This window comes from Pygoscelis adeliae, unplaced genomic scaffold, assembly GCF_000699105.1.
Source record: "Pygoscelis adeliae isolate BGI_AS28 unplaced genomic scaffold, ASM69910v1 Scaffold45, whole genome shotgun sequence".
Classification (NCBI taxonomy): domain Eukaryota; kingdom Metazoa; phylum Chordata; class Aves; order Sphenisciformes; family Spheniscidae; genus Pygoscelis; species Pygoscelis adeliae.
This window is the reverse complement of record NW_008825114.1, coordinates 14552604-14579303: the sequence shown is the minus strand read 5'-3', so window position 1 is coordinate 14579303 and position 26700 is coordinate 14552604. Positions and strand designations below refer to the sequence as shown.

Genomic DNA, 26700 nt, shown 5'->3' with positions numbered 1-26700 from the left:
TTTCAGAAAAGAAGAAAGGGCTATATCAACATCTCCTATCCTAAAACTTATATGTTGAGTGAAATGGTTTCACTGTGAAATCGAAAAGAAATTCACACAAGACAGATTCTTTCATATCAGATGCATTACTTTAAAGGAAAAAAAAAAATCATCAGACCTGATCAATACAAATTTTCAGCACTGCTCAGCAAAGCAGAGAGAGGAAGGGCGCATACTTCTCAACAGCAAACACACCAGCACAGTCTCACTTTTAAAATCGCAAACTAATGTCTGATCATAGCATTTTATAGACACCAAATAGAAAGTTATTTGCTATACTTTGCATTTACCCAGTGGTTCTCTCAGCTAGATAGGTCAGGCTTGTCTCACAATCCACTCCAGAGATCAAACTCTATCCTTTGGACAGCCACTTAATCAGATTCAACAGGAATTGAGTAAATATATCTGATTATTTTAAAATTTAGGTTCAAGATTGATTTTTCTTCCATGTATTTTACTTTCAGAGGCTATTACACATCATTCTTTCTGACATGGAAAATATTGCCAAATGGTTAAAGCTGAAAATCTTCCAATGCATGATGTATTGTACCACTACATGCAAACAGTTCCTACAACAGATGCAACTACTCTGTACAACAGCACCAAGCACTACCAAGGTTCTCCCTGTACTCCTGCAGCTGCACTGTATTCCCTCATTTGCAAGAAAGGGAGTCATCTATAGCCTCCGCCCCCCCCCCGATTTTAGAAAGCTGAACCTGGTCTTTGAAGGACTCGCCTTCATCAGCTGGAAGACAGTTGATGCTGTACACTGAGTGGAAAATAAGAACAAGATCACCATCATTGCACTACCTCTTGGCCTGGAAAGCAGTAAAACATACTGCACTCAGAATATGCCAGCTGACATAACGACAGGGTACTTCTGTGACGAATGTAAGGATTGATTTAAAGCAGTCATTCTTCACTTCTTATGTGCATATGACAAGGGAGAAGGATATTAGGACAGCTCTCCCACCCAGTTGAGAAAAAGAGGCAGAGATACAAAAAAGTAAGAAAGAGAACAGAAGAAATAGGCCAACAGAGGGCCAAACAGAGGGCCAGATGGTGACTGCAAACCCCAAATCTTTGTAAAGTTCCCTGTGCCTATCAGATCCTCAGAGAATGAAAGGCTTGGATAAGAAGAACAGGCGTAACATCTTCCTTCTGATCTTGTTCTTTTCCACTCTCTGCTATTAACTTAATGAGTTTAATGGTTCATACCATGCAAAACCACAGCGAGGGCTGAGGGAAGCTAATGAAGCCACTTCTTTCTCTGAGTTCTATGAGGAAACTTGGAAGGAAGATGCATACTCACAAAAGAACAGCCTGTAAGCTCTGACAATTTCTGAAAGCTTGCTAACATGGAAAATGCTGGGGGGAAAAAAGAAAATGGAAGGATCTCAACTGATTACTGATCTGCTCCTCCTGACAGCTGCAACAGCCCATGACAGCCAGAGATGGGCCTCTTCAAAATCGAGAGTAAAAACTTTCACAGTTGTGATGCATGCAAGCACATACCACACATATGCACATATGTAGCCTACAACAAAATACTTAGAAAGAAACAGTATTTTCTTCCTCATCCATATGATGCCAGAGAAAGATGTGAATCAGCACACTAAAAATCCTAGGACAGAGTTAATGCAGTTACCAAGCGTAAGAATGAAGATTTTTCTGTCCTTTAAGGTTGTGCACAATGTCAAACAGAACCTGCTTCACAGGCCACTGTCGTTTCAGGTAGAACAAGAGATCGGCACACTTGCTCCATCAACACAGACGATATAAGACTTCTAGGTTCCAGGTATGATGGGCTGCCAGTTGTTTTACTCAAAGTCACTAAGAATGTTAGCTTGCCTCTGTCTCTTCCTCTTTTCCATTATATGCCAAAGCTCATGGCAGGGAAACAGATGACTGGTAAAATTTAATAAGATCAATGTAGTAAAAGCCCTGCCTGATCAGGCTTTCCCCAAAGAGGAAATTAAGTAAAACAAGCTACACTTGTCACAGCATTTTTTAGCTACACAGCAGCAAACCAGATGAATCAAGAATAAATTAAAAATTAAATTATTTCTGTTACTTTTATGCAAGTTAAAGAAATAGGTTCTTTTTCATTACCAAAGTATAATTAATCTTAACTAATGATGCACACACATTTAATTGACTAGTGGGAACTACTAGACTATGAGAAAAGTAATGTACCTAAACAAGCTGGGAGAAGTTTCCACCTGTGTTTTAAATTAGTGTGTAAGACAGTCTGAAAAAGACTTCTGTCTAGCTAATAATACTATTCACATGCACTCTGTGGGAGAGGCCAAGCAGCATGCTTTGAAATTAGCTCAGGAGTTTTAGTCCAGCCTTGGAGACGGCATGAGTTTTATAATGACTGGACAACCTGGATGGAGCTCAACACTGGTTCTGTCTAAATGAGTCCACATTCAGTATAATTTAACTTTTAGGAAAACAAAAGACAAAACCCCCAGACTCAAATACCCTTTTTCACAATGATGAAAGAACACCCCCCACACCACCTGATCTGACTTTTCTTAAAATTTTATTCACAAATAAAAACTAGGAAATATATTACTAGCAGATTTTGCATTCCCTTCAATCCCCTTGCAAGATACTTCAACAGTTAGCCCTAGATCCTAAGTTAATCCAAGGACCTCATCAGAATGTAATCACTATCATACACGGCTCTGCCTGATCACATTCTGTTACCCTATTTGAGGGTATGAAAAAGCAAAATACCACCACTTCCTGTAGTCAGGAAGTCTTGTTCATGAAACACTCTGCAGTGAAACAAGAGCACCGAGTTGCTAACATCACAACAAATAAAACTGTATTTACCCCTTATACAGCTTTACATGTAGTAACTGCATCCTACGTAAGGCACTGGTGCAATACAAACAGTAGCAACAACACCAAGCAGTTTTGAACAATCTCCAATACTCATCTTTTTTCAAAGTCCTTTATTTTTGTGCTCATGTGTATCATTCCTGAAAAAGTACAAAGGAAAGGATGGATAGTGAGTCTCTGAAGCTGGAAGATAAAGCCAGTAATGTTTGGCCAACCAGCCCATTCAGGAGCAGAGGTCTACAGATCATACACTGGGAATCACCACACTATGCATTCTTTGTGATACCCACTGAAATAGGTATTGCAGATATCGGTACTGAACACAATTATTATGTTGAGTCATTTGTATAAAACCTAAGGTGAATTAGTTTGCCTAAAGGCATTCAATTCATCAGCATCAAAAGGAGAAACAGACTTGCACATCCTGATTCCTAGTTGTGGGTGCACCCAACATCCTACCTGTCCCTTTGACGCTACTGTACGAAGAACAATAAGGTTGCATGAGCAAGAGCTTTGCTTCATCACAATGGAGCATCGTGTAGCGAAACTGTGTTGTTCCAGAAGCATAAGAATCCATGAAGTCCAGGTTTCCCCTGGATGTGTGTCCTGTGGTTGACGGTAAACTCACCTGAAGTTTATTCAGGTACCTCTAGGGCCTTTCTACAGAGAGATTCCCTGTGTCTAACAAATCACAAGTTCTCTTTCAATGGCATTATTTACTGACTCTCCTTCCTCTGTCTGGCTAGTGTTTACTGTATTGGTTGTCTTTGACATCTGTCTTTCTGTCATACTTGATTTAAATAAGCCAGGTTACTAGAGAAAACATATGGATAAACACATATACACTGAAATTAGTTTTATGTGAGCATATGCAAAAGGAAACAAGACTAAAATAATCTTCAACCCTTTTAGGAGGTAAAAGACAGCATCCATAAAATCTCTGAACAGCAACTATTAATACCACAATATCACAAGCCTAGCCCCTGCAGTTACCAAAGGAATTTCCTGGGAGCTGATCAGCTTTCTTCCTCTCCTCGGAAATCAGATGGGGATGTCCTTGAAGCAAATATATCATTGTAGGAAACAATTAAGAAAAATGGCAAAGGGGAAGAAAGAACGACTTACGTAATTTAGATAAAACACGCTGTGTGAGCGAGCTTGTGGTTGCCATTCAAAGCTATGTAGTGGCGGAGGACTCAATTTTCAGATCTAACCTATTCTGGAGAAGCATGAGGTAGGCTGGTGCCTGGACTTTAGCAGACAGGAGAGAAAAACCTGCGTGGCACTAGGGTGGCTTCTCAAGTCAACTGAGGCATGAGCTACCAGCTCTTCACAGTTCTACGCCTCAGAGGATCTTAAGGCTGAAGAATCCAGCCTAGCCTGAACACAGCCAGCAACTCCAAGGGCTGTAAGGTCATCCTGTATTGTGCATGCAATGCCACCGTCCCTGCAAAAAGAGGAATATGGAGTGTGGAAAATTATTTGGCAGTTGGTATTCAGCAGCTCAGAAGATGATCATTGGAGTAAGCCAGAAAGAATAACAAGACTACTACTGAACTAATGCAAACTTTTCTAATAGTAAGTAAAAACAAAAACCAAAAATACCCAACCGAAAACCCTGAAACCTACCCACTGGTAATACACAAATGGGATTCTACTAGTTCAGAAAAAAAATATTATTACTAATGCCAGCATGCATTGCAGTTTTAGGGCAAGTAGGTCCTTTTAGATGAATCTGATTTCATTCTGTAAGAGTTGGGTCAAATATCTTGGCTAACGGCCAGCAGGGAACCATCAGTGAATAGAGATATTTGCAGAGGGGATCTGTGAGACCATACACGCAACTCCTCCACTCAGGGGAAAGGAAGCCTCACAGGACTCTACACAGAGCCACCTACTTCACTGAGGACCATTATCCAGCTAAGGACGCAGAAGTTCCATAGCTGTCCCTCCAGAGCTTACACAGAGGTGAACTGTTTCGTCTGGAAAAGGTGAAGTCCAGGGGAACCTCCAGGACACGCAGGAAAGTTCCTTCACTGTTAGTAACAATCGCCATGGCAAAACAAACATGATGACAGAAGAATTCAGAGCTGCTGTCTCAGCAACAACCAGCAGGAGAAAACTTGCGAAAAAACAGGAAAGGCAAATGAGACGGAAGAATTGTTAAGAAGGAAAAATGATTTGCTAAACGGTAATCATCTTTCATAGAAACCCATCTAAAGCTGGCTTAAATAAAGAACAGCATCATGTGCAGACCACTGAGCAGAAATGCTCTCCCAGAAGCATGCATATCTGGCACACAGATGTCTGATCTGGTACATGTCGCCCAAACCTTTGCAGTTAACTTCATATTTTGTCTCCACTGTTACAGATGTGAAACACTAGGTGTTTTTTCTATGAAAGCAAAGAACTGACCGTGTCTGTAAAGAACTATGAAAAGCAATCCAAGTCACTAGGTGTACCTATTCCTACAGCCATACTATTGTAACGTGACTGGACAGACCATCCTCTGTTACCCTACACTAGTCTCTCTAAACTCATCTTTCTAATATTGCTAAATGATGTGGTATTTCTGCACTGTGGAAGAAGATCCAGAAACTACTGGGTGCAGCCATTCTGTCTATACATGCTGTACATGTCTCAGAATGATTTATATCGCTTACGTCTAGCCACTGTAATTTGAAAGGCACAAACACTGAACTTACAGTGGATTACTGGAGAAGCTCAGTCACTTTCCTGTTTATGCAACTGAATTTCTCAATATTTTCAAGAAGGGGGAGAACTAAAAAATAAAACGATAGCTAATGTATTTGGACACTTAAATTACTCTCCCATGACCTTTTAAAACAGAAAATTATTTGTCACACCACTGTCAAAATATGGCAGTATAAACATTTATGTAAGTGAACTGAAACAATCACAAAACTACTGAGCTTCTCTGTAAGCTGATGTAGAGCACCAAGTTCTATATTGTTTTACATGCAGTATAGTACCATTGCACTTTCAGGTTACACAAAGTTTACAGCAGTTCACAATTTCATAAGAGAAAATGTACATAGTGACATTTCCTTTAAACTAGTACAGGTTTATTCCAAGAGTACAAGTGGCTTCTTGTTACATGGAATACTGTATTCTAACTTACACAAAGTAGCTCCATTACATGGATTATAAAGCTTGGAATCACTGAAGCTAAATGTGACATGGGACTAAACAAAACCACTTCATTCAAAACAGATAGTACTTCTCCATCACAGCTAATGGACAGACATGCTTTACTCAAGTCCTCACATTTAAACTCTGAACTCAAAAGTAAACTTAAAACCACAAAAAAATAACTTTAAAGACCAGATCTGCAAACATTAATCCAGTGGCTGCATTCCCAGAACAGTAAATGTGCGCATACCACTTTTGTAAAAACTTGCACTAATTTCAGCTAAATCTGAGCTCTTCAATCCTTCTGTCTTTCGCCCCATTTGAAAAACTGCCAGTCCTTCCATTGGGATATACTAAATGGGGACCGCTATGGACACGGGCATCACATGCCTGCAAAGAGCTTGCTTAAGGAGTGAAACCCTACGAATAGTGTGCATCGCTACAGAACTATGTTGCCTAGATTTGAAATTGGCCCAGTATTAAAATGTCTGACTGACCAACGAAAGACAAAATAAGGTTTGGATAAAAAAGCTGCTTTTACTCTTTTATGGTCTCTGCTTCACAGAACAGCATACAACAACAGCCGCTACCTTGTGCTCATATACATAGACCCCTGGTACAAACAAAAATAAGAAGTGAAGATTGAGCTTCTGACTCGAAAAACAGAATTTGTTGAATCTTGAAGGAGATTAGGTTTTATGATTTTATTTACCCTCTTTTTCTTCTTTTCATAAAGGTCATAATTTAAAAAACAAAAATAAGTAGCTACTGACATTTAAGCAGAAGGAATTTAAATCAGGCCAGGTGGCCCATTAAAATGTAACCAAGACACTATCAATCCACAATGGAGGATCTATTCTGTGAAAATCTACCATCAATAATGGGTACTGCTGATTGACAATGCAGTATTTGTGGATTTTCATTGTCCTGTGGATACATGCACAAAACGTAAAAAGCTTCAGTTTCGTGACTTCCAAGAAACAAGGGGGAAGGGGAAAGGGAAAACAGTGATAGTTTAAGGCCAGAACCTAGGAAAGAGCACACTTAGCATTTTTTCTGGTGTTTATCTTAAAGTTTCCTCCCTGAAGTCATGCAATTTATTGACCTGATCATTTCAGAGCTTACAAATTGGTAACACGGGGACTCAAAAAATATTTAAAAGCTTCCACCTCCAGTCTTTCAGCATTAGTTGCAGTGAGGAGCTACAACATACTCCATGCTTGCATGGTACTGGTAGAGCGTCCTCTGGAGAACTACTATGGCTACTTCACAGCAGAAGGGGCCAGGCGAGAAGGTTGCAACAGGTTGGCTCTTAGATGCCTTCAGAATCAGCTGGGAGAAATGCAGACCCTGCCCACACCCTCTGCATTGCCTCATGCACCTAAGCACCTGGCCTTCTACGCTTGATGATTAACCTTCAAACCATCTGAGATGTGGGATCGTCCTGAATGTCTCCCCACACTCTTGAGGAAAGTTTACTGCGCCCCTAGCATACCTTTTGAGAAAGAGCAATCGGGTTGTAAGTGGAGCTCTGCCCACACCCGGCCATGTGAACCTCCACAGGCAGTGAGCAAGGACAGCTGGCGAGGACATCAGGTGGGGAGGAAGGAAGCCTTCTGTGGGTGTTCAGCACATTTGCTGTAGACCAACCCACCTTTTCAGAATTAAATCCACATCCTCTGCTGTCACAGACCCAAATGTGTGTGTGCTCTTACTCAAGCGTAGTTACTTTGCTGAAACATAGATGGCACAGGAAAAGACATGGTTCTTGCAGAGGACCAAGCAAGGACTTAAAAGGGATTAATCATGCTTTCCCAACAAGGTCAAAAAAGCAGTATTATCAAATTTCTTTTAAAAACCACCTCTTTTAAACTAAAAAAGTTATAATGAAACAAATTAAAAATTGACAATCACATTTCTTAAAACACAACATTTCTTTTCGTTTTTGGGGGAGGAGAAAGGGGAAAGCCAAATCATATATATATACACACACAGACACACACACACTGTGCCTTCTTTAAGAAGATAAATAAGATCTTAGAGAAAGTTTCCCCGAGTCTGAGGGGAATTCAAAACTTGACTAGAGCTCTTTGTCAATCCCATTCTACTAATATGGTTACATTTCTTTCAGAAGGCTATACTTCTTGTACCATATGTTCTTCCAGCATTTTGCTTTCATCTACACATTTTGCCTTCTCAAGCAATAGCTTCAGACTTGTATTTTTCCACTGTAAACTGACATCAGCCCAAAACCTGGCCCTTAACTGTTCAAGGGCATGTAGGCACAAAAAAAATATTGTCCTCCTAAGCAGGCTGGGCGTGGTATTTGAATGTTGTACATTCCTTCAGTTAATTGAAAATTATATCTCTCTTTTCAAAGGTTCAGTAAACAAATGGCTTGGCAAAAAGACGTTGAGAAATAAGCCAGGAATACCTATTTCAAATAACTTTTATTTCAAGTATGTCATTAATATATATGTTGATACGCAACAGAATTTCTGATGCTGTAAGCCAATGTCCTCCTTTAAAAGGAAGAGGAAGAAAAATCAGAAAGTAGGGCACTACCAAAACCTAAGAACTTGGCAGTGAGTCAAAATTAAGATCTATATGTACAGCTTTGCTAACCTAAATGAATCATCACAAAATTGAGACCCAGATCAATACAAAGTAACAGAAATTCCTTCTCCCCCCCTCTTTTTTTTTTTCTCTCCAGAAGACCCACTTGTTGCAACCATACTTATTCTCCAAGACATGTCGTCTACTACTGACATGCAGCTGTTCCACAGCACAGGTTTGGGGAGATTTCTGAGCCTCTATCAATACTATTATTATTTCATTTATTTACCGGGTACACTTATCTGGAAAACAATTTTCTATAATATTGATTCATAGAAACTGCATACACATTCAGAGACCCTAAGTACAGTTTCAGGAGTTCTTAAAATAATACCAAATTGATGACTCAGAAGTAGTCAGCTGAACATTAAGAAAAAATGTTTATATACAGGGATATGCCGACTTTGAAACAGCCGGTTTCTTTCAAACACTGAAAAAGGATAGCCTTATTTTTAGGGCTCTTAATATTGATTCTTAAGCCTTCTTTTTATGCAACCATGCTAATGAAATTTCAACAAATTTCAGCATTTGCTATCAACTCTTAAAAGTAGTATCTCAGATACCTTTTACCTTGCCTTTTGTTACATTCATGGATTTGCTCCTTAAAACTTAAAGCAGTCTGCTTTTCAGTTGAAAGAGATGGAAATTTTCAGAACAGAAAAGCACACAATAGAGAAGGTTAATTTCAGCTAAATGCTGTTGGCACAGCTGACCACATTTCACAACAATATGAATACAAAAAAATGTATTTGCATGTGGCAGTAAGAACAGCCCCGCGCGCTCCAGCTCTCGGGAGCCAGCCCGACTCTCTCATCTGCCATCACACAATAGGCAGGGACTGTGAACACAAATTGTTCTCCGTGCTAAAATGTCAGTGCTCTCTGGTTCAGACTTCAAGCTGCAGTCACGCCTGTTTGTCTATCGGGTTGAAGAAAGAATTTTCTTAATAGTTCTACTTTAAATGGTCAATGGGGAACGCTTCCCATGATGCACTGAGTGCTCACTATGTCCTTTTGGCCAGGCAGCACAGACCATCTCCCAAAACTATTGGTTTGTTAATTCAATTGGTACAACACATTCAGAAAGTTGGAATAAAGTCTCTGTACTCCTGACAGTCTACTTCCAAATTTAATATCAGAGAAGAAAAAAAAATAATTTTAACACTACTATTGAAAAGAAAATATAGTTCCACTGGCCTCAACTCCAAGTAAAACTACAGCTTTTCAGAAAGTATGTGTCACCTCCAGAGTGGAAGCAGCATATGAGCTGTTCCCTGGAGGTACTAACTCATCTCTCCGCATTACTCTTAAATGCTAGTCCACTCCTTCCAGGAGCTGCCATGTTGGTGTGATCAGATTAAACAGGTTTTCTATTCACAGTCACGAGGCTCCTCACTGCTCTCTGATCTCAGCACAGAAGGTCAACTGCATAAATACAGGGCAACTGAAACTGCACAGTTACAACCAGACATCCTGTTTGCTGTGAATTCTATTTTTCATACTTTTATGATGTTAATAACGCGAACTCCCGGTTTAACCAGTTTGCCTTCTGTTATAATTTATCCTGCAGTTAGTTAATCCAAAAACAAACACTTTATCAGAGATCCCAGTGTGTACAGATTCTACTTCTCACTGTCAGTTTTAACATGTCTTTCCCCCCCCAAGCTCCTGCATTTCGGGAGCTTTCCAGACTGTTCTGAGAAGCAAAGACAGAGGTTTTCATAAAGACATCAAAAGGGTCCCCTTGTTATCTAATCTTAAAGCAGTGTAGTCAAAGAAGATTGTAAACATTTGGCTTCTGTATGGGAGCCAAGACATTAGAAAGAATACAAAACTCAAAACATTTTATGCAGAAATTTCGTAATAGTGAACTAGCCAGGAGGCCGTGAAGGTTGGGAATTGCTGCGCACCCTCAACACCCACTGGGAAACGGATATTCCCATTTGGGACAAAGCCTTTCTTAACAAGGACAGGTACTCCTTCCCTGAAAACTTACAGCGTGGATCCCATCTAAACTCAGGTTCACCTCCCATACTGGCTTTTCTTAAAACGATTTCTTCCTTCTCTTTGAAGTAATAACCAGGCATCTCTCTCAGCCCTCTTCCAATTACTTATGGTGTGACTGTAAATACTCATTCACTACTTCTTAGTGGATGCTCTCTCTCAGACACACTTCAAGCCCAGCAGCTCGGGCTGAAAGGCAATCAGCTGTCTCTTGCCCTCCCCCAGTTTACCAGCCATCTTGTTAATTGACCTAGCAATGGTTTTAATTTTAAAAGAGCTTTTTGACAGAGCATTCACATTGACTGGCTTATACACAACACATTCAGTCCTTATATCTTGCTCAGTTCAAGCATATCTTCTCTCCCTGTATGGACTGCAGATTTCCAGAATGAATGCTACATATTAAAAAAATGAAATAAATGCCTAAAACAAAAACCGCAGAGTAAATAGTGGAAAACTTGATCTTTTTTCTTTCCAGCGGGAATGCATTTAAAGCCTGCAAAAGACATAAGGCTGAGAGAACTAGCATCAACTCAGAGCCTCAGTTGTTGATACGTATCTTCAAATCTATCCTACCCTTGGCTTTTGCTGAAACAATCAAAAAAGGATTTTAAGCAATACCAACTCTCTTGTTAGCTGTTTTAGGAGCCATTCCTACTGAGAAGGCATAAGGAATGGCTTACCTCACCCAAAACACTCAGCAACCTTTAGATACAGCTAATTTTTAGCTATTGCCAATCTTAAATCAAGAAACAAAAGGCTTTATATAGCCACTGTTGTCCCCAGGAACGCAGTCCAGTTATCAAAACTGTCAGCATACTGTAAAAACATTTAATCTGGGTAAACTTTTAAGAGTTGCTCTATTGCCATTTGGGTAAAAAAAACCAAAACAAACCCTATTCTGGAACAGCCTACTTTATAGCAAAAGGCCTACTTCAAAAGCACTAGTCCTCAGAAGATGACTGCACTTTCCTTTAGCGTCTAAAATGACTGGGAGAGCTATTGGATGGAGCCAAAGTATGTACTGTTTTTTTGACCACATGTAATCCCCACTTCCAAATTATGATCCTAGTGTTATTGCTGATTAAGTGAAGATACCCTGATGAGGTGTCATTTGTATTTGAGCTAAAATGAAACCATCACATTCTTAACATAATTTCAGGTTTTATGTTTTAGCATTTTCTGTGCATCCAAAAATGCCTAAAATCCTTCATAAAATTAACACAGGCACACTCATGAAGAACTGGTTCTCTGCAGTTTATATTATATGAAAAACGGTACAAAAAAAAAAGAAAGAAAGAAAGAAAGAAAGGACAAATGTATTGGTACTAGCATGGAGTTGCTCCATACAGAAAGATGTATTCACTTCCCATTCGTTCAATTAAAAAGAACAAAACAAGCAGACGTTAACTTTTTATCTTCTCCCTCATTTTTCATAGGCAAACCAGGAAAAAAATGAGCATCGTAGAGGTTTAAATCGGGTAAAAGACAGGTATTCGTTTACAGTAGTGTATCTATAAACACTCTCCGGTTAGAAATGGATTTTCACCCTAATGATAGCCTTTTTTGCAAAGGGAGGAAATAAAGAGGTTACTGAAACTCAAGTCTTCCCTACAAAGTAATGCAGAAAATGAGAGTAGGGAACATGGTAAGAGGCCAATGTGAAAATGCAGGCAGACAGGATATGATGCAAGACAGGAAATTAAAATAAAAGGACTGCATTTGCTATGTGGTGCTGTGGAGAGACTAACGATTGTGTCACTCTACCTTTCATTTCCCTTTAAGCACCCAGCACTGCTAACGCTGACACCAGGAAGGGACTAATCCAGCAGGAACTGTGGAGAAGACTCAAGTGTAGATGGGTGACTGCCAGAATTTTTAACATTGTTTCCTCTAATCACACATCAGTCTAAACTTGTGAAATATACAGTTATTTTCAAAGCATAGCACAATTCTGAGTTGAAAAAAAAAATTGTGTGCAATGATGGGTCATTTCAAAGTTTAATAGAAATTTCTGCCTGAAGTGGCATGGGAAAACATTTATTTCATGATTCTCATTCATAATATAACCTGAAATACTGGCAGGAATAGCTGCAGCACCCTGCCATGAAGAATCACAGCAATATAGATATAAAGCAGGCCAAGGAAACAAATGGGAAGTCCATTTGGCCATTGCCACATCACAGAAGACATTTACTAAAGTATTTAAAAAATACAACTGAAGGCTCAACAGAAGAAAAACGACCCAAACCCCCAAACATTGTCTGGTTGAAATACATGGGATAGTTGTATGAAGCTTCAGGTCTTTACAAAAAAAGGGAGAAGCCCTTTTTGGGGGGATATCCTCAAATGAAGGAAACTTGGGCAAAGAAGTTTGAGGGAGTTGCTTTTTAAGATTTAAAAAACTATCTCTTTATCTATGTCCCTTCAAGTCCCATAAATAAGAACCTTTTGTATCCTGAATATATTTTTGACCCAACACAGAAAACATACATGAAAACAATTTGCATCCCAGTTGCCTGTTCTGTCAGTCACATGCTTCATAAAAACTTCAAATAATTTTTGTCTTGTAACCATGCCTAATTTAATATGAAAGTCAGAATTTCAGCTCAAACCCTCAGGGGAACTCAGCTGGATTTACCATTAAATCTTTGCCAGTGCTTTGGAAAGAGTCCGCATTGCAAAACACCCACCCAGTCCACTCTTAACTAAGCCAAGATGGCAATAAATTCAACAAACTGGAAAAAAACGCACTTGCACTATATGCTAGCTTCCAGAATATGAAGGATATCCTTGTAAGGGCATCTTTAACTTGACATTCCCTCCATATATCTTTTCATTCCCATCACCCATCTCCTAACATTAAAAGCAAACGCAACATAACTAATTAGCCAAATTCTCCTTACCTGTAACTTAAAGCCACTTTACTTCTATGTCCAGTTTTACAGTGTTTTACAGGCCAACAGTGGGGCTATTTGTAATACTGCCGCAGGAGAACAGAAGCCTCCCCAGTGGAAAATGCAGGTAGTGGCCAGGGAGGTAGAACACGAAGAGAAAACCTCAAGCTTCGGCTTTCCTTCTGCAACTCCTTTCCATGCCTTTAGTGGGCGTGGTGGTGTTTAGTGGGCATGGTGGTGTTGGGTTGACGGTTGGACACGATGATCTTAGAGGTCTTTTCCAACCTTAATGATTCTATGATTCTATGCCTACCTAGATCTCCTCAGACAACACCTGAGTAGCAATAAGCATTACAAAATCTCAAGGATATTATTTGTGTTGATAACACTTCATGGCTTGGTCACTTCCCATTTTGAGACTTACAAATTTATAAGAATTGTAAATATAATTAGAATAACAATAATGAAAGCAATGGTATATTGATCCAACTTCTCTTACTTTCCAGTTTTTCCTCTGTGTAATTAATACTGAGCTATTTTGGTTTTTTAAAATCTGTAGGTGAGTAACCCAGAGTTCATGTTTCTACGTCCATAATCAGGTTTTCATAAACTTTAACAGATACTCGCAATGTTATGGCCAGGTAAAACTCACATAATAGTCTTCAAAAGTAACTCTTTTCGCTAGATTTGTTGAGTCACAAGGGATTTTTATTCTGTCATGAAAAGACATTTTTACAACATGTTAATCATTTGGCTACCATATTCTAAGGTTTGAGGGTAATAAAAACATTCAGATGAAGATGACTCAGGAAGAGATAAGCTGTAAAACACTAGCTTTTATTGATGAAAGGAGTACAGTCAAACACTGGCTAGCATATGATTTGGAAACATCAAGTTGTATCACAAGACAAATATGGGTAAGATACTGAAAAGCTGATGTCTAGCACAAAGAACAATTAACATTTCAATTCCCTTACTTGAAACCATCAGTCATTGCTCTGACACCAGCAACAACAAACAGGAACTCCCTGAACTCTAACAGTCACTACATCTACCAATCTCAGCATCTTTTATAAATATTAACTTGGCATGACAAGTAACAAAACACTTAGCTAAGTATATTTTTACATTACAAAGATGCAGAACTTGAAACCGTTTACCCTCTCTACATAGCACAGCTCATTTGTGTGGTAGAAGAAAGGATAGTAAGTTTCAGTAATTCTGCAGCCTATGTGTGTTTAAAACAACATCTCTGTAGAAGTTTCCCAGATTTTAATGCTGGAAATGGAATGAGGAGTAACGGTAGGGGTTACAGAAGCACACTGATGCTCCCAATTTCTCTTTATTTTAAAAAGAGGGACACATCAACTAAAGCAGCAGCAGCGTCATGACCTAGGTGTAAAGATGCATTGGGACCTATAGCTCACTCCTCAGCTGAATGCTGACATGGAAAATAAGCAGGATATAAGCTAAGAAGGAAACCAGAATTCCTAATTGCTCAGCCATCTTTCTGTCACAGCAAACGTGATGTCATAAAGACAACACAATTATGGAGAAAGAAAGAGATCTTTTAGACATGATCATCTCACTAGACTGCAATAAATCAAACCACTCACTGTGTTTGATTTAGACCCACAATGAGAAGAATCATGGATACATCGGGGAGCACTTTCTTCTATACCCGAACAGTTCAAGTATGACAATCCTAAATGGAAGTTTCTGAGTACTTTCTGTAAAAAAACACAGGCACCCAAAATAAAGCAAAAAATTGCAAGCACATGGCACCTTGGAAGAGTAAACAATATTGCTTTCAGGCCTAGCCAAGGGATTACTGTTACATGAGGAAATCAAGGTTGACTTTTAAAAATCTAAAAATAATTCCAAGAATGCTTCCTGTCTCAATGCTCTGGACAAGAGAAAACAAATGAAAAGACTTAGTGTCTACACGCCATCTAGGTCATTGGTATTACACAACCTCCCTTTTTAAAAACATTTCAAACAAATTCCTATACAGGACATTCACAGGCTTTAACTGATTAAAAACAAGTCCAAGATATGAAATACACCCTGGAAGTACAAAATGGCTTGTTTGCAGAAAAAGTCCCTATGTCTCTGACAAACCAAAAGAGAATCTGATAGTCTGACCAGATACTTTTAATTAAATATAAGTCGTTAAATATTTACTTACATGCTACTTTATACCAGAAGGCTAGATCACTACACAGGACATTCACACAAGATACTTAACTCTGTATTTCTGTCTCACATAGTTGCGAAGCAGCACACATCATTAGCAGAAGTATACCTCTATAGTAAAGATTTATGTATGCAATTGTTCTTTTATCATAGGTTCCAGCTCTGCACTACTTCCAGCTTAGTAAGATAGGAGCAGACTTGTCCATCATACCTCTTTCTATGCTGTGCAGACACAACACACAGGCACATTTCTGGCTTCTAAACTAAGTATCATGCCCTCAACACCCTATCATACCATGCCTGAAAGTTTTACGATCAAAACTACTTGCACTGAAAAAACATGATTTAGCAAGCTTTTATTTTACTCTCCCTTTGTGTTAGAAGTTACAGAACTGCATACACTCATACAGTCAAAGACAAAAAGGTAAACAGCTGTCTATTAAATTATTATCCTTTAAAATACAGTCAAAGCCAACACTTATATTTGATACTTACCATCAGAAATCACTAACCATAGCCCTAATTCATTACTAGAAAGTATGTTCTATTGCAGTATAAATATTGATAAAACGAATTCTCCCATGCTCAAGTTCATCTTTTCAGTAACACTGCTATATGCACTGGGCCTTTCATACTATTACTGGGGAGATGAAGTCACAGCACTAGCTTCTGTTCCCATCTCTGCTACAGATTAAAATATCACCAACCTGTCCGTGCATAGAGCACGAAGTGCTTGTGCTGGTTTTGGCTGGGATAGTGGCTGTGTGGTGCTTAGTTGCTGGCTGGGGTCGAACCACGACACCGCCTCATGGAAAATTGTGTGGCTTAATTCTTTGGTATTTATAACCCAGAGGGCTCTCAGGTGAAGGTTTGTGTTAGGACACCGAACTTGAAGACTTCAGTCCATTTCCTTGCCCTGCCCAACTTTCTTAGGTATCTTCGGACAAGCTACCTAGCATCTCCATGCCTTGATTTACCATCTGTAAAATCAAGATAAACATTCTGATTTCAAGTCTTAAGAGAGACATTACATGTTTTTGAGGTATCTCATGCAACAGTAATGAGGTCCTTACATAAAAAAGCACTTTGCAATCATTTAGTAGAAGACACTTTGTAAACACACAGTTGCATTAAAACTGTATCTTCGCACTACTAGGTAGTATGTTCTGAGATGTCTAGAATCTCTCAGCTACTTTTATACAACTCAATCCTGCAACTTCGACCTGCTGTAAAATTAGGAGCAATACGTGTAACACAGAAAAGCATTTTGTTGTCATGTATGTTTTCTCTCCTGTGCTGATAATCAAGCATGGTAGTTTTTCAAAGGTGTTACAAAATAAGAGGCTGTACCAGAACAAAAGTATGGTATATTAATTACTTAGATTGGAGAAGGTTTCAAAATGCACCTTCTGTTCACATATCTGCATCTGTAAAATCAGATAAGCTGAAATCACTTTCCCTGGTTTCCTAGTCTCTTCAAGCAATCACTTCTCCTAAATATGAATGCCTGTGTTGCTTGTGCTCCGCAAAAGTTCAAAGTTTTTGAACTAAAAAACATAAAATTCAAAAGTTTTTACTTCTATTTCTTAATAAGCATTTGAAAACCTAAAAGGCTTACTCAGGGTAACACCTGTTGTCAAAAAACAGGCCATATTTATCAAGCCACAATGAAGGTAAATTTGGGTGATAAACATAGAATTCCATCTTGTGAGTTTCTCACACTACAAACTGGCATACGCTCAGAAGGCCATCTACTTTTGCTTTAACAAGCAAAAGAGGGGAGGGGAAACTGCAGCTCGTAGAAGGAAATTGAGCCTAAGACAAATGAATTCTACAATTATCCTCCCTCAAGTATTATCCCCCCCAACAATGGTTTCACCTATACTGTAAGATATTTAAAAAAAAAAAAAAAAAAATCACACCACATCTCCCAGTAAAAACGACTCCGGGCAATTAGGAGAAGTCAAATCTCCTCTTCCATCAGAAAAGTGGTCACTTGGAAAGAAGATCTTGAGGATGAATGACTAAGGCCTGGTTCAGCAAAGCGTTTAAATATATGAGTAGCTTCACTGAATTCGTCAGAAGTACAGCCAAAACACAAAGAAATCTCTCGAATTTAAACAAAAACAAGACAACCATAGTTACTGCAGAACTGGCACCGAGCTGGTCATCTTTTCTTTGAAATAAACAGGAACTTGAGTATGGAAACATTTAATACGCTCTAGCTTTATTTCATTTCCTTTTGCAATACGGATGAGGGAACATAAGCAAGACACTCATCAGTCTTCCACGCTAAGGCCTAAGCCCCTTTTTTTCTCAGGTATTTGTGTTAGGAGTGAAGAAGGAAACCAACTGTAAGGCAAATTCATTACGTGGGTGTTCACCGCATTTGGAGCATTCGGCCTGTAGAGTACATAGGACATAGTTCATAAAACCAAAGTGTTAAATTCTGTGAAAAGCAAAAGTAATGAAATCCAGTTTCTTAGGAACTTGTGTCTCATGACCAAACTGTCTCATAGGCTCAAAGTGTCAACAAAAATGTTTCCTGTAGTTGGGACAGTCATAACATCTTCCCCCTCATGGGTCTATTAAGATTCCCAGAAATGATGGAGCTCATACTTCTGCCTTGCCTTTATGCAGGCTTTCCTCACAGCATCTCGTACGGGAACACGGCAGATTTAGAGCACTAACAAGTTTCATTGAAAATGCCCAATGGATGCCTAAATTACAGGCAGAAAAAGGGAGAAAGACACATGCAGAACAATGTAATTGCCTAAGCTTCTTTTCCATCAGCAATTTTTCTAGATAAAAACTTTTCTTGAAAAATGATTGTTAACTAGAACACAGTTATAGCACAGGAGGACAACAAAATTCTTGTACCTTATTAAGCAAATTGTCGCTGGCAATCATTTGTGAATCAAAACTGGAAAATGTAAGTATCAATACCCTGTGCTTCAAGAATGCTGTTCAGATATGGAGACTGCCTGGGTGGAGCTCAATGTAGGATAAGAACTTTGCTTAATAGTACAAAGAGAAAAGGAAAGTATCTTCCGTTCACTCATCCATAGCGAGACTGCAGTCCCAATAAAACGACAGATATTATAAGACACAGCTTGTGTCTTATATCTCATCAGTTCAAGAATACTTTTTATATTTATGTAGCATATATATAGATATATATTTATATAGCGTAAGTATCCATGCTGATGTCAAAACAATGTAGTTTAGTTTCAAATGTTGGTATAGGTTTCACAAAACTGGTAAGCGAAGCGTCTGATGAGAGGAACTAGACAATTTTAAATAGTCACTCCATTTGTGCCTACAAGAAAAGTAACACAAGAAAATATATGCAGAACAGACCAAATGGGTATAGTACAATATACACACCTTTAAGAATTCAATCCTGTCTGTTTAATTAAAGCAACAAAGAATGTATTTGCTTTTAACAGTGAGCTACCTTCCCACTCTAGAAGAGCTTCCTGGCAGGGCTGGAAGCAGAGGAGAGGATGACAGTATTGTAAGTTGTACCCATGACTACTTCTAGTACTATGGCCATCAAAAAGCAGATTAAGAACTACCAAAACCTTTTTAATCGGTTTTGTAAAACGTCTAGCCTTTGCCTTCTGTGCTCGTATAGTTCTTTAAAATACAATGTCCACGCTTACAGACTCCTATACGTGTGCTTTTACTATACAGTATGTGAACATAATCTAAACTGAAAAAAGACACAGAATGAGGACAATAGCTAAGACTGGTCATCAAAAAATGGTTAAGCCTATTTCTGACAATGCGTAATAAATGTAACACTGAAATAAAACACATGTAAGACTGAAATAAAGCACACGTTTGAGCCAGCAGACCATTAAACCTCCTTCGGAGTCATCACAGTCAATCACATCAAGAAGAACTTGGGGACATTTAAATCAAGTGGACTATTCAGCTGCCATGCACAAGTGTATAATCTCAACTAATAAAAAATCTATTGGAAATTCTGTAGAAGAAAACTTATGGAGTGTGTGAATGCAGCATACCACTTTTTTCCAAAGGTAGCAAGTTGCTCCAGTTGCAAATGCCCTGAAAGGGCCAGCCTTCTTTCAGCTCCTAAAACTCACTACATCACTGCTCAGAATTCACTGCATAAACACTGGTGGAGGCAGACATCTGAGAAGTACTAAAAATGATCAAATGCTTTTTGTTTTTGTTATTTTGGAAAGAACGAAACTGTTCTCACATTTTCCATTTCCTGTTTTATTAAAGACAAAAGGTATTTGTAAGCTAAGGTACAAAGGAGCACATTTCAACGACCAAAAATAGGGCTTTATAACTAGAAACAACAGCAGACTAAAAAGTTAGTGGCGTTAGTAGATCCCAGTAATGTAATTCATCTTGTTAGTATCATACGATAACATGCACAAACATCACCTCATTAAAATGCCTCCAGTAAGACTGATTGCCAAATAGTGCTCCATAACAGGTGTGTAACTAATTCTTCCTACAAATCAAAAGGAAAAAAACACTCCACTAAAACTGCCTTTTTCTTTCTCACTCAAACCTTGTGTTTTACATTAAAGTGACCTTAACCTTTCACTGCACAGGATGGCTGCTGGCTTGGACCGCTATAATTAACAGTGATGTAATTACCTGTAAACTTTAAACTATTTCAACACATGGCCATGCTGGCCTGAGTTCTCCTAATTTAGAAATGGTCATCTCAGAGTCTGAAAGGGAGAGGGTGCATCATAATATGTGTGATGGTAAGTTGCTTCATTGATCTAAAAATGTGGCCTGAATGTGGCCTAATAGGAAAATTCACCCTTTGACAACATAATAATATCCATCTGGGAGACTCAATGTGAAATACGCTATGCAACAACACTTCCTTGCTAGTAGAGATGGGAGCTATTAGAAAGGAAACTAAGATCCTGACACAACACTACTGCAAATAAGATACAGATGAAATTGAGGTCAGAACTGGACTAATTTTTAAAAAATTATTATTATGGGTAAACAAAAACATCCTCTTTTAAAAAGTGAACTTTGAAGCGGCACTATCTTAGAAAATAATATTTTTTTGGAGCTGTACATTTCCAGTTTCCAAACAATCCATAAATACAGATATTTTTACAGAGATGGAAAACTAAATGCTGAAAGTGTTTCATTTTAATGGCCTAAAATTATATTAATGTATTCAGGGGAAAGGTTTTTAAAATGACAGGCTTTATTTCTTGGATAGCTTAACAACACTTACTGCAATTCAGCTCTTGTACATGAGGTGGGTATAAAACTTTCCATCCGAATCCCTGTTTGCCAAAGGAATTAAATGTTATCTGTCATCAGTGAAGGCCAACAAATACATTTACAAGGTTCCTAGAAAGTTCTGTGAGATTAACAGAATTTGGAAAGGTAAGGTATAGCAAATGACTCCACTGAACACTCTCTGAAGAACGCTTTAGGACTTCTTACCATGTTTCTTTTAGCTGTTAAGCACTACACAGTGCACAAGCTCAAGAGGTGTATTTCAGATTTGATCCTTGCTTTGATTCTCAGTTTGGCACATTCAAGTAAAAACACTCATTTCGAGAAACAAAAAATACATGGTAATTAAAGTTTTAAAGTAATTTTAATGCATTATATGTTAATATTCCTTTACCTGAATTAGCAGAAGCACATCATCCTGAATAAATTCCCTAGTTAAAAGTTCTCTTTATCACATTGTATTTTCTTCTCCCTACCTATTTTTTGCTGAGACTTCAAAACATTTTCTACTTGAAGTATAACACCACAACTCATTTTAATGAATTACAAATTTTGTTTCTTGTGTTTCAGTTACACTGGTGAATTCGTTGTTAAAGGACAAAAGAGTTATAGCATTTAGCATTAGTCATACATATCACAACTGTTTTGTTTTATTTTTTTATTAGAAACTTAACAGCTATTTCAACAAAGTAATTTTTGCTCAGGTTATTAACAGAGCTTAAATGCTGACAATTGTAAATCTCTGGAGTGAGAAGAATGATCAATAGCAACAACCAATAGGAAAAAAATCAAAGACAATCACATTTTTAGTAAGCTAGCAGACAAACTTTGAACACATGAAAACAGTATTTCTGAGAAAGCAGCAGAAATTATGCTGGAAAAGTTGAATTATTCCTCAAAGTTTCAGTATAGAATCAAACTAAAACTGAAACAGACAAATGCAATTTTGATAATTTGCACAAATCACCTTCCTTACCTAGTATATATAGTGTATATACCTAGTATATACACACACATATTTCAATGCTCTCCTTAACTACTGTGTACCCTTGGTATCTCATCCTACGACACTTTTTCTACCACTGGAATACTTTCAAAGCAGCTTTTATGTTTTAACACTGCACTCACGTAAAAGTGAATTAGTCTCCTAATAAAAAGATATGTTTCCCCTCAAATACCATAGCGGATACAGGTCGCATGCTTACAATTCCACTAGTCTGACTGAAAGATCGTTTCCTTCTTACTAACATTCAGCACTGGCATGGGTAACGGAATCTTTTTTCAAGCAGGCACAGTCCAGTGTAACAACAAAGATAATAACAACACTTAGCATTTCTATCACACTCTTCGTAAAACAACACTAATTTTAACCAACCAATTCTCTCCAAGCTCTGTTCTACCTTCTCTAATTTTCTCACATAAACAACATTCCTGTATTGATACACATACTGATTGCTAGATGTGCTGACCAGCTAAATGACAAGATGAAGAGACAACGTAAGATTAAATGAGGAGTAAAGAATGTACGAGAATAGGAAGGCTGACAAAAGCAGAAATGCAAGAGTGGGTTTAAACTTGTGTATGTGCATGCATACGTATCGTAAGAAAAGTATCTATAGGGTAGTATAAACAGAAAACAAGGTGAGCAAAAGATAGCTTACGAAACAGAAAAAGTGACTGAAGGTAAACAGAAAGTAATGTACAGTACTGAAGGTGACTGAGGGAGACAAAGGATAACAGAGAAAGAAAAGAGGGGTCAAAGAGAAGTGGAAAGGAAAGATTGTCATAAAAGCTGCTAAGAAAAAATAAAATACTTCAGAGACAGAGTAAGAAAAAGGCTTGAAAGGAAAAAAGTTCAAAGAAAAAGAGAGAAGAACAAAAGAACAAGAACCCTGAGTTACTTCCCCGCCCATGGTATTTGTTACACTGCTTGTAATCCATCATGTGTGGGTCCACACTGGAGAGCAGCACCGCACCTTTCTACATGACCTTCCCCACTGGTTCATATGCCCCGAGTGCAATTAATGCTACCAGTTACACAGTTCTTATCCAGCACATGGTATCTTCAAGTGTTCTTTAAATACATATATGCATATGTAAAGTCAGCTCCTACAAACTTAACTGTTTAGAAGGCAACTTTTTTCAAGAAGCAATTCCCCGGCAGTTGTCAGCAACCTTTCCTCCACATTTCTGTTTCACTTATTCCATACAGAGTTATCTCTCTGTCCTAGATTTTGTACTTGGATGCAGAAGCAGTTGTTTTGATTTGGCGGTGTCTCAGTATAGCAAAGTCATCCATCTTGTATTAGAAATAGGACTTCCTATCACAAAGAAAAAAAATGATAGAGGAAAAATCGGACAGCACAGGCACATGAAAGTTTAGAAGCTACATTTAATAAGTTAGTGCTTGTTTTGAAAGGATAAGCAAGATCAACACAAAGCTCAGTTTTCTAGATGTAGCACAATACGTCAGTATCCTTATTTTAATTACACTTGTGATAAGAGCTGGTAGCAGCTCTCTGACTTCTCTTATTGCTCTGCTTCTCACCTCCCTCTTCTCACTCCATGGTTTTATTCCTACCTCTACTACTTTCTTCAAGGGTGCCTTACTTTTCCATTACGTGTTTTTTTTCTTTCTTGTTCTCTTGTTTATCCCTGAAGAAGTACTTAAAATGTTGTATGGTGCCATTTCTGCTACAAGCCAATACGGACACAGCTAAAAATCAAGAACTCCAGTGGAACAGAGGTTAGCACCATCCACACTGACTGGTGTCCATGTTGGAAACCCAGTTGTAACCAACTCTGAAACCAAGTAATACAATAAAGCTCTGCCAACACCAGGGAGGTCCCTCGCCCTTTTTCCCTTCTCTCATCTCTAACTGTATTGGAAAAGTCACCATTGCAATGACGAAACTTCTAAGGAACATGAAGAATTCCACCCTTGGTGCCCAGTCAATGATTTCACTACCAAACATAAGGTTATTGTTACACCTTTTCCTTCCCGTGGGGTTAAGTACTCTGCTGATGCAGCGCTGTGAATCTGCACTGAATCTCCAAGAATTACTAACCTTACAGATATTAGAAGACAATGTGTATTCTTGGCTTCAATTTTAACTCACATTTCTGCTCACAGACCTTTAAAAAAACAGTGAGTATATCTTAGGTTTACACATTAGGTTTTGCATTTCTAACACGGCAAGCCTACATGCTGAAGTTCTCTCTCACAAACCCTGAAGCAGCAGGAGGAGAACAACCCCCCCAACAGAAACGGAATTTTATTGGTACAAAGGGGTTTTGCACTGAAGAAGCTTTCCCCTATAAAAAGAAATGAGGAGGGGTGTGTAACAGCATAAGGTACCTTTAAGCCTACTGTTAAGATGTAGCAGGGGACCTAATTTGTACCATTTAAAAATTACTTCAAAATGTATGCAGGCTGTAGCTTGTACTAGGGCTACTTGTACTGTCAATGCATTTTGCTCACAAATTCACATGATGATACATTTTTTAACTCAAAAAATTCTTCTTCACCTTAACATAAAACAATTGTAAATACAAATGCTACACATACATGCAAACAAACATTCACATACGGAAATATAAACAGAAATGGAATTATTTGGTGTAACAGCTTATGCTATTTCTGTATAGATCATGTCATTCTAAAGTAGAACAACAAAGAACATCTTTCCTAAACAATGTATTCCAGTTACAAAATAAAAGTAGTAGTGAATTAAAGGATGCTATTTGGTGCTTTTTTAACTCACCATAGAGCTGGTAAATCACCCACACACAACAATGCACTTTGCAGACATTTGTCATATACTGCAATGCCCATACTGAGGCAACGCATCCCAGGAGTTGGCAGCCATGCTATCAGCAAGAATTTGGCTACAGAAACAGCAATGATTCATCATGCATTCTAAAAGCTCTGTCGGAACAGCAAAACAACACACTGCTATTCTAATCCTTTAAAGGTAACAAGGGTTTAAAAAAGTAATTAAAAATTTGTTTGTAAAACCAAAGCAAGCAAAAACCCCATAGTTCTAATAATGCATTTGGAAATACACCTTTATTCACATTTTTTTTCTTCAGAGAACAAGAAACAGCTATTTAGTAAAAGTGTCAGCTAATTACTTACCTCTCTATGTTGTGATTTAAATGGTCAACTCAACATTATAGAGCAAAGGTTTCACAACAGCTAAATCTGGTTTAAAAACAGTTCAATTTAGGTTGTATTCAGTTTTAAAAATCCTCCGTAGTAATTTTAAAAATAACCATCCAGACACATTTTCATTAATTGAAATCTATATTACAAATAGATTATTTTCAAACTCACCCTCTGAATTAAGAGCCAACAGCATAGTCAGACCATTTGTTTCAATGTACGTATCACATCTATTATTGTCCCAATATCCACCATGAAAACTGTTTCTCAGCCACCAGTATCTGAAAATTTGCTAATAGTGGTGCAGGCCCTGTCAAAAGCTCTCAAGTGCTATTGATTTCTCTGATGAAAGCACTCTTCTCTTTCTTCCTCAGAATGTTCCAGTTAAATACAAATATACGGAAATTTGGTCTCCTAAATTACAGACATCTGAAAAGATTATTAATTTCTTTCAATCGTAATTACATAGGGACACTGAAACTGTAACAGTAACACCCTTTTACTATCACCTTGTCAAAGAAGCTAAAGAACATCTCTACAGAGTTTAAGAGGGCATCATCGGAAAGCATTTTGGATGTGCTGCCCTTTGTCCCATTACACAAACGCATATCATGAACCCTTACCTTTTGGAAAACGACTTCATCCTGCTTTCTTTTCTTTTTGCCACTTTTTCTGATCCTCTGGTTTGTCTGAATCCATTTTGTGACCTGCAGTTCAAAACCATAGTGCTTTTTTTAGGAAGAAGATGCAACCCGAGTGCAGTTAGTTATTCAGCGTTAGTAAGAAGCCATACACAGACTCAACACACTTTTTGCCATTGCTCCGCTGGAAAGAGGAAAAGCACTTTTCCCATCTAGAATGACATGGTCTTAGGTAATCTGGTTAGTTACTTGTGCATGGTCAAAGTGTGAGGTGGTGTTCTTCATCTCAGAGCTTTCAGTTTAAGGGTTTTTGCACAAAGAACGTGTTTGGTGCCATACCAGGTTACCAAATGGAAAGTTACCATTGCAGTGTGCAAAAATCCTGGGGAAAATCTCTGCGCTTTATCCCTTACACCTTCTATTTGAAGTATGAAATTTATTTCCAGCCACCCACTCGAATGTTGTTCCAGACTACCAACGCCAAATTTAGATGGTGGGGTTGTTATTATTTAATAGAGTAAACAGAGTAATAACACTTGGGTTCTTTCCCCCATACAAATATTTTTATTCCTAACACGAAAGCAGTTATTTTTTTGAAGCGAAAGCGTGGCGGGGTGGGGAGGGGATGTCAGGTGGAAAACCCAAGGAGCACATCTGCAAGGGAAAGAAGCGGGGGGCAACGTACAGCTGCGAACGGTTTTCTCCTCACCTCGCCGCTCACTTGCCGGACGAGCTGACACTCCTTCCAAGTCTCGCCCTCCTCCAGCAAAGGCTACACAGGGAGAAAGCGCACGTTGAGGCGGGCTCGCCCGCGGAGTATCCCCCACGCGCTGCTCTCCGCTCCGCTCCCCCGCGGGCCCCGGGACGGGACGGGACGGGAC

General features: G+C 38.5%; 1 protein-coding gene across 1 annotated transcript in view; it reads right to left on the bottom strand.

Moving 5' to 3' along the window:
* LOC103920405 (chromosome unknown open reading frame, human C9orf3) overlaps positions 1–26700 on the bottom strand; it is a 193565-nt gene that overhangs the window by 54061 nt on the left and 112804 nt on the right. The window contains 2 exon segments of the mRNA XM_009328133.1: positions 25802–25885; positions 26529–26591. Coding sequence (XP_009326408.1) covers positions 25802–25885; positions 26529–26591 — 147 coding nt within the window.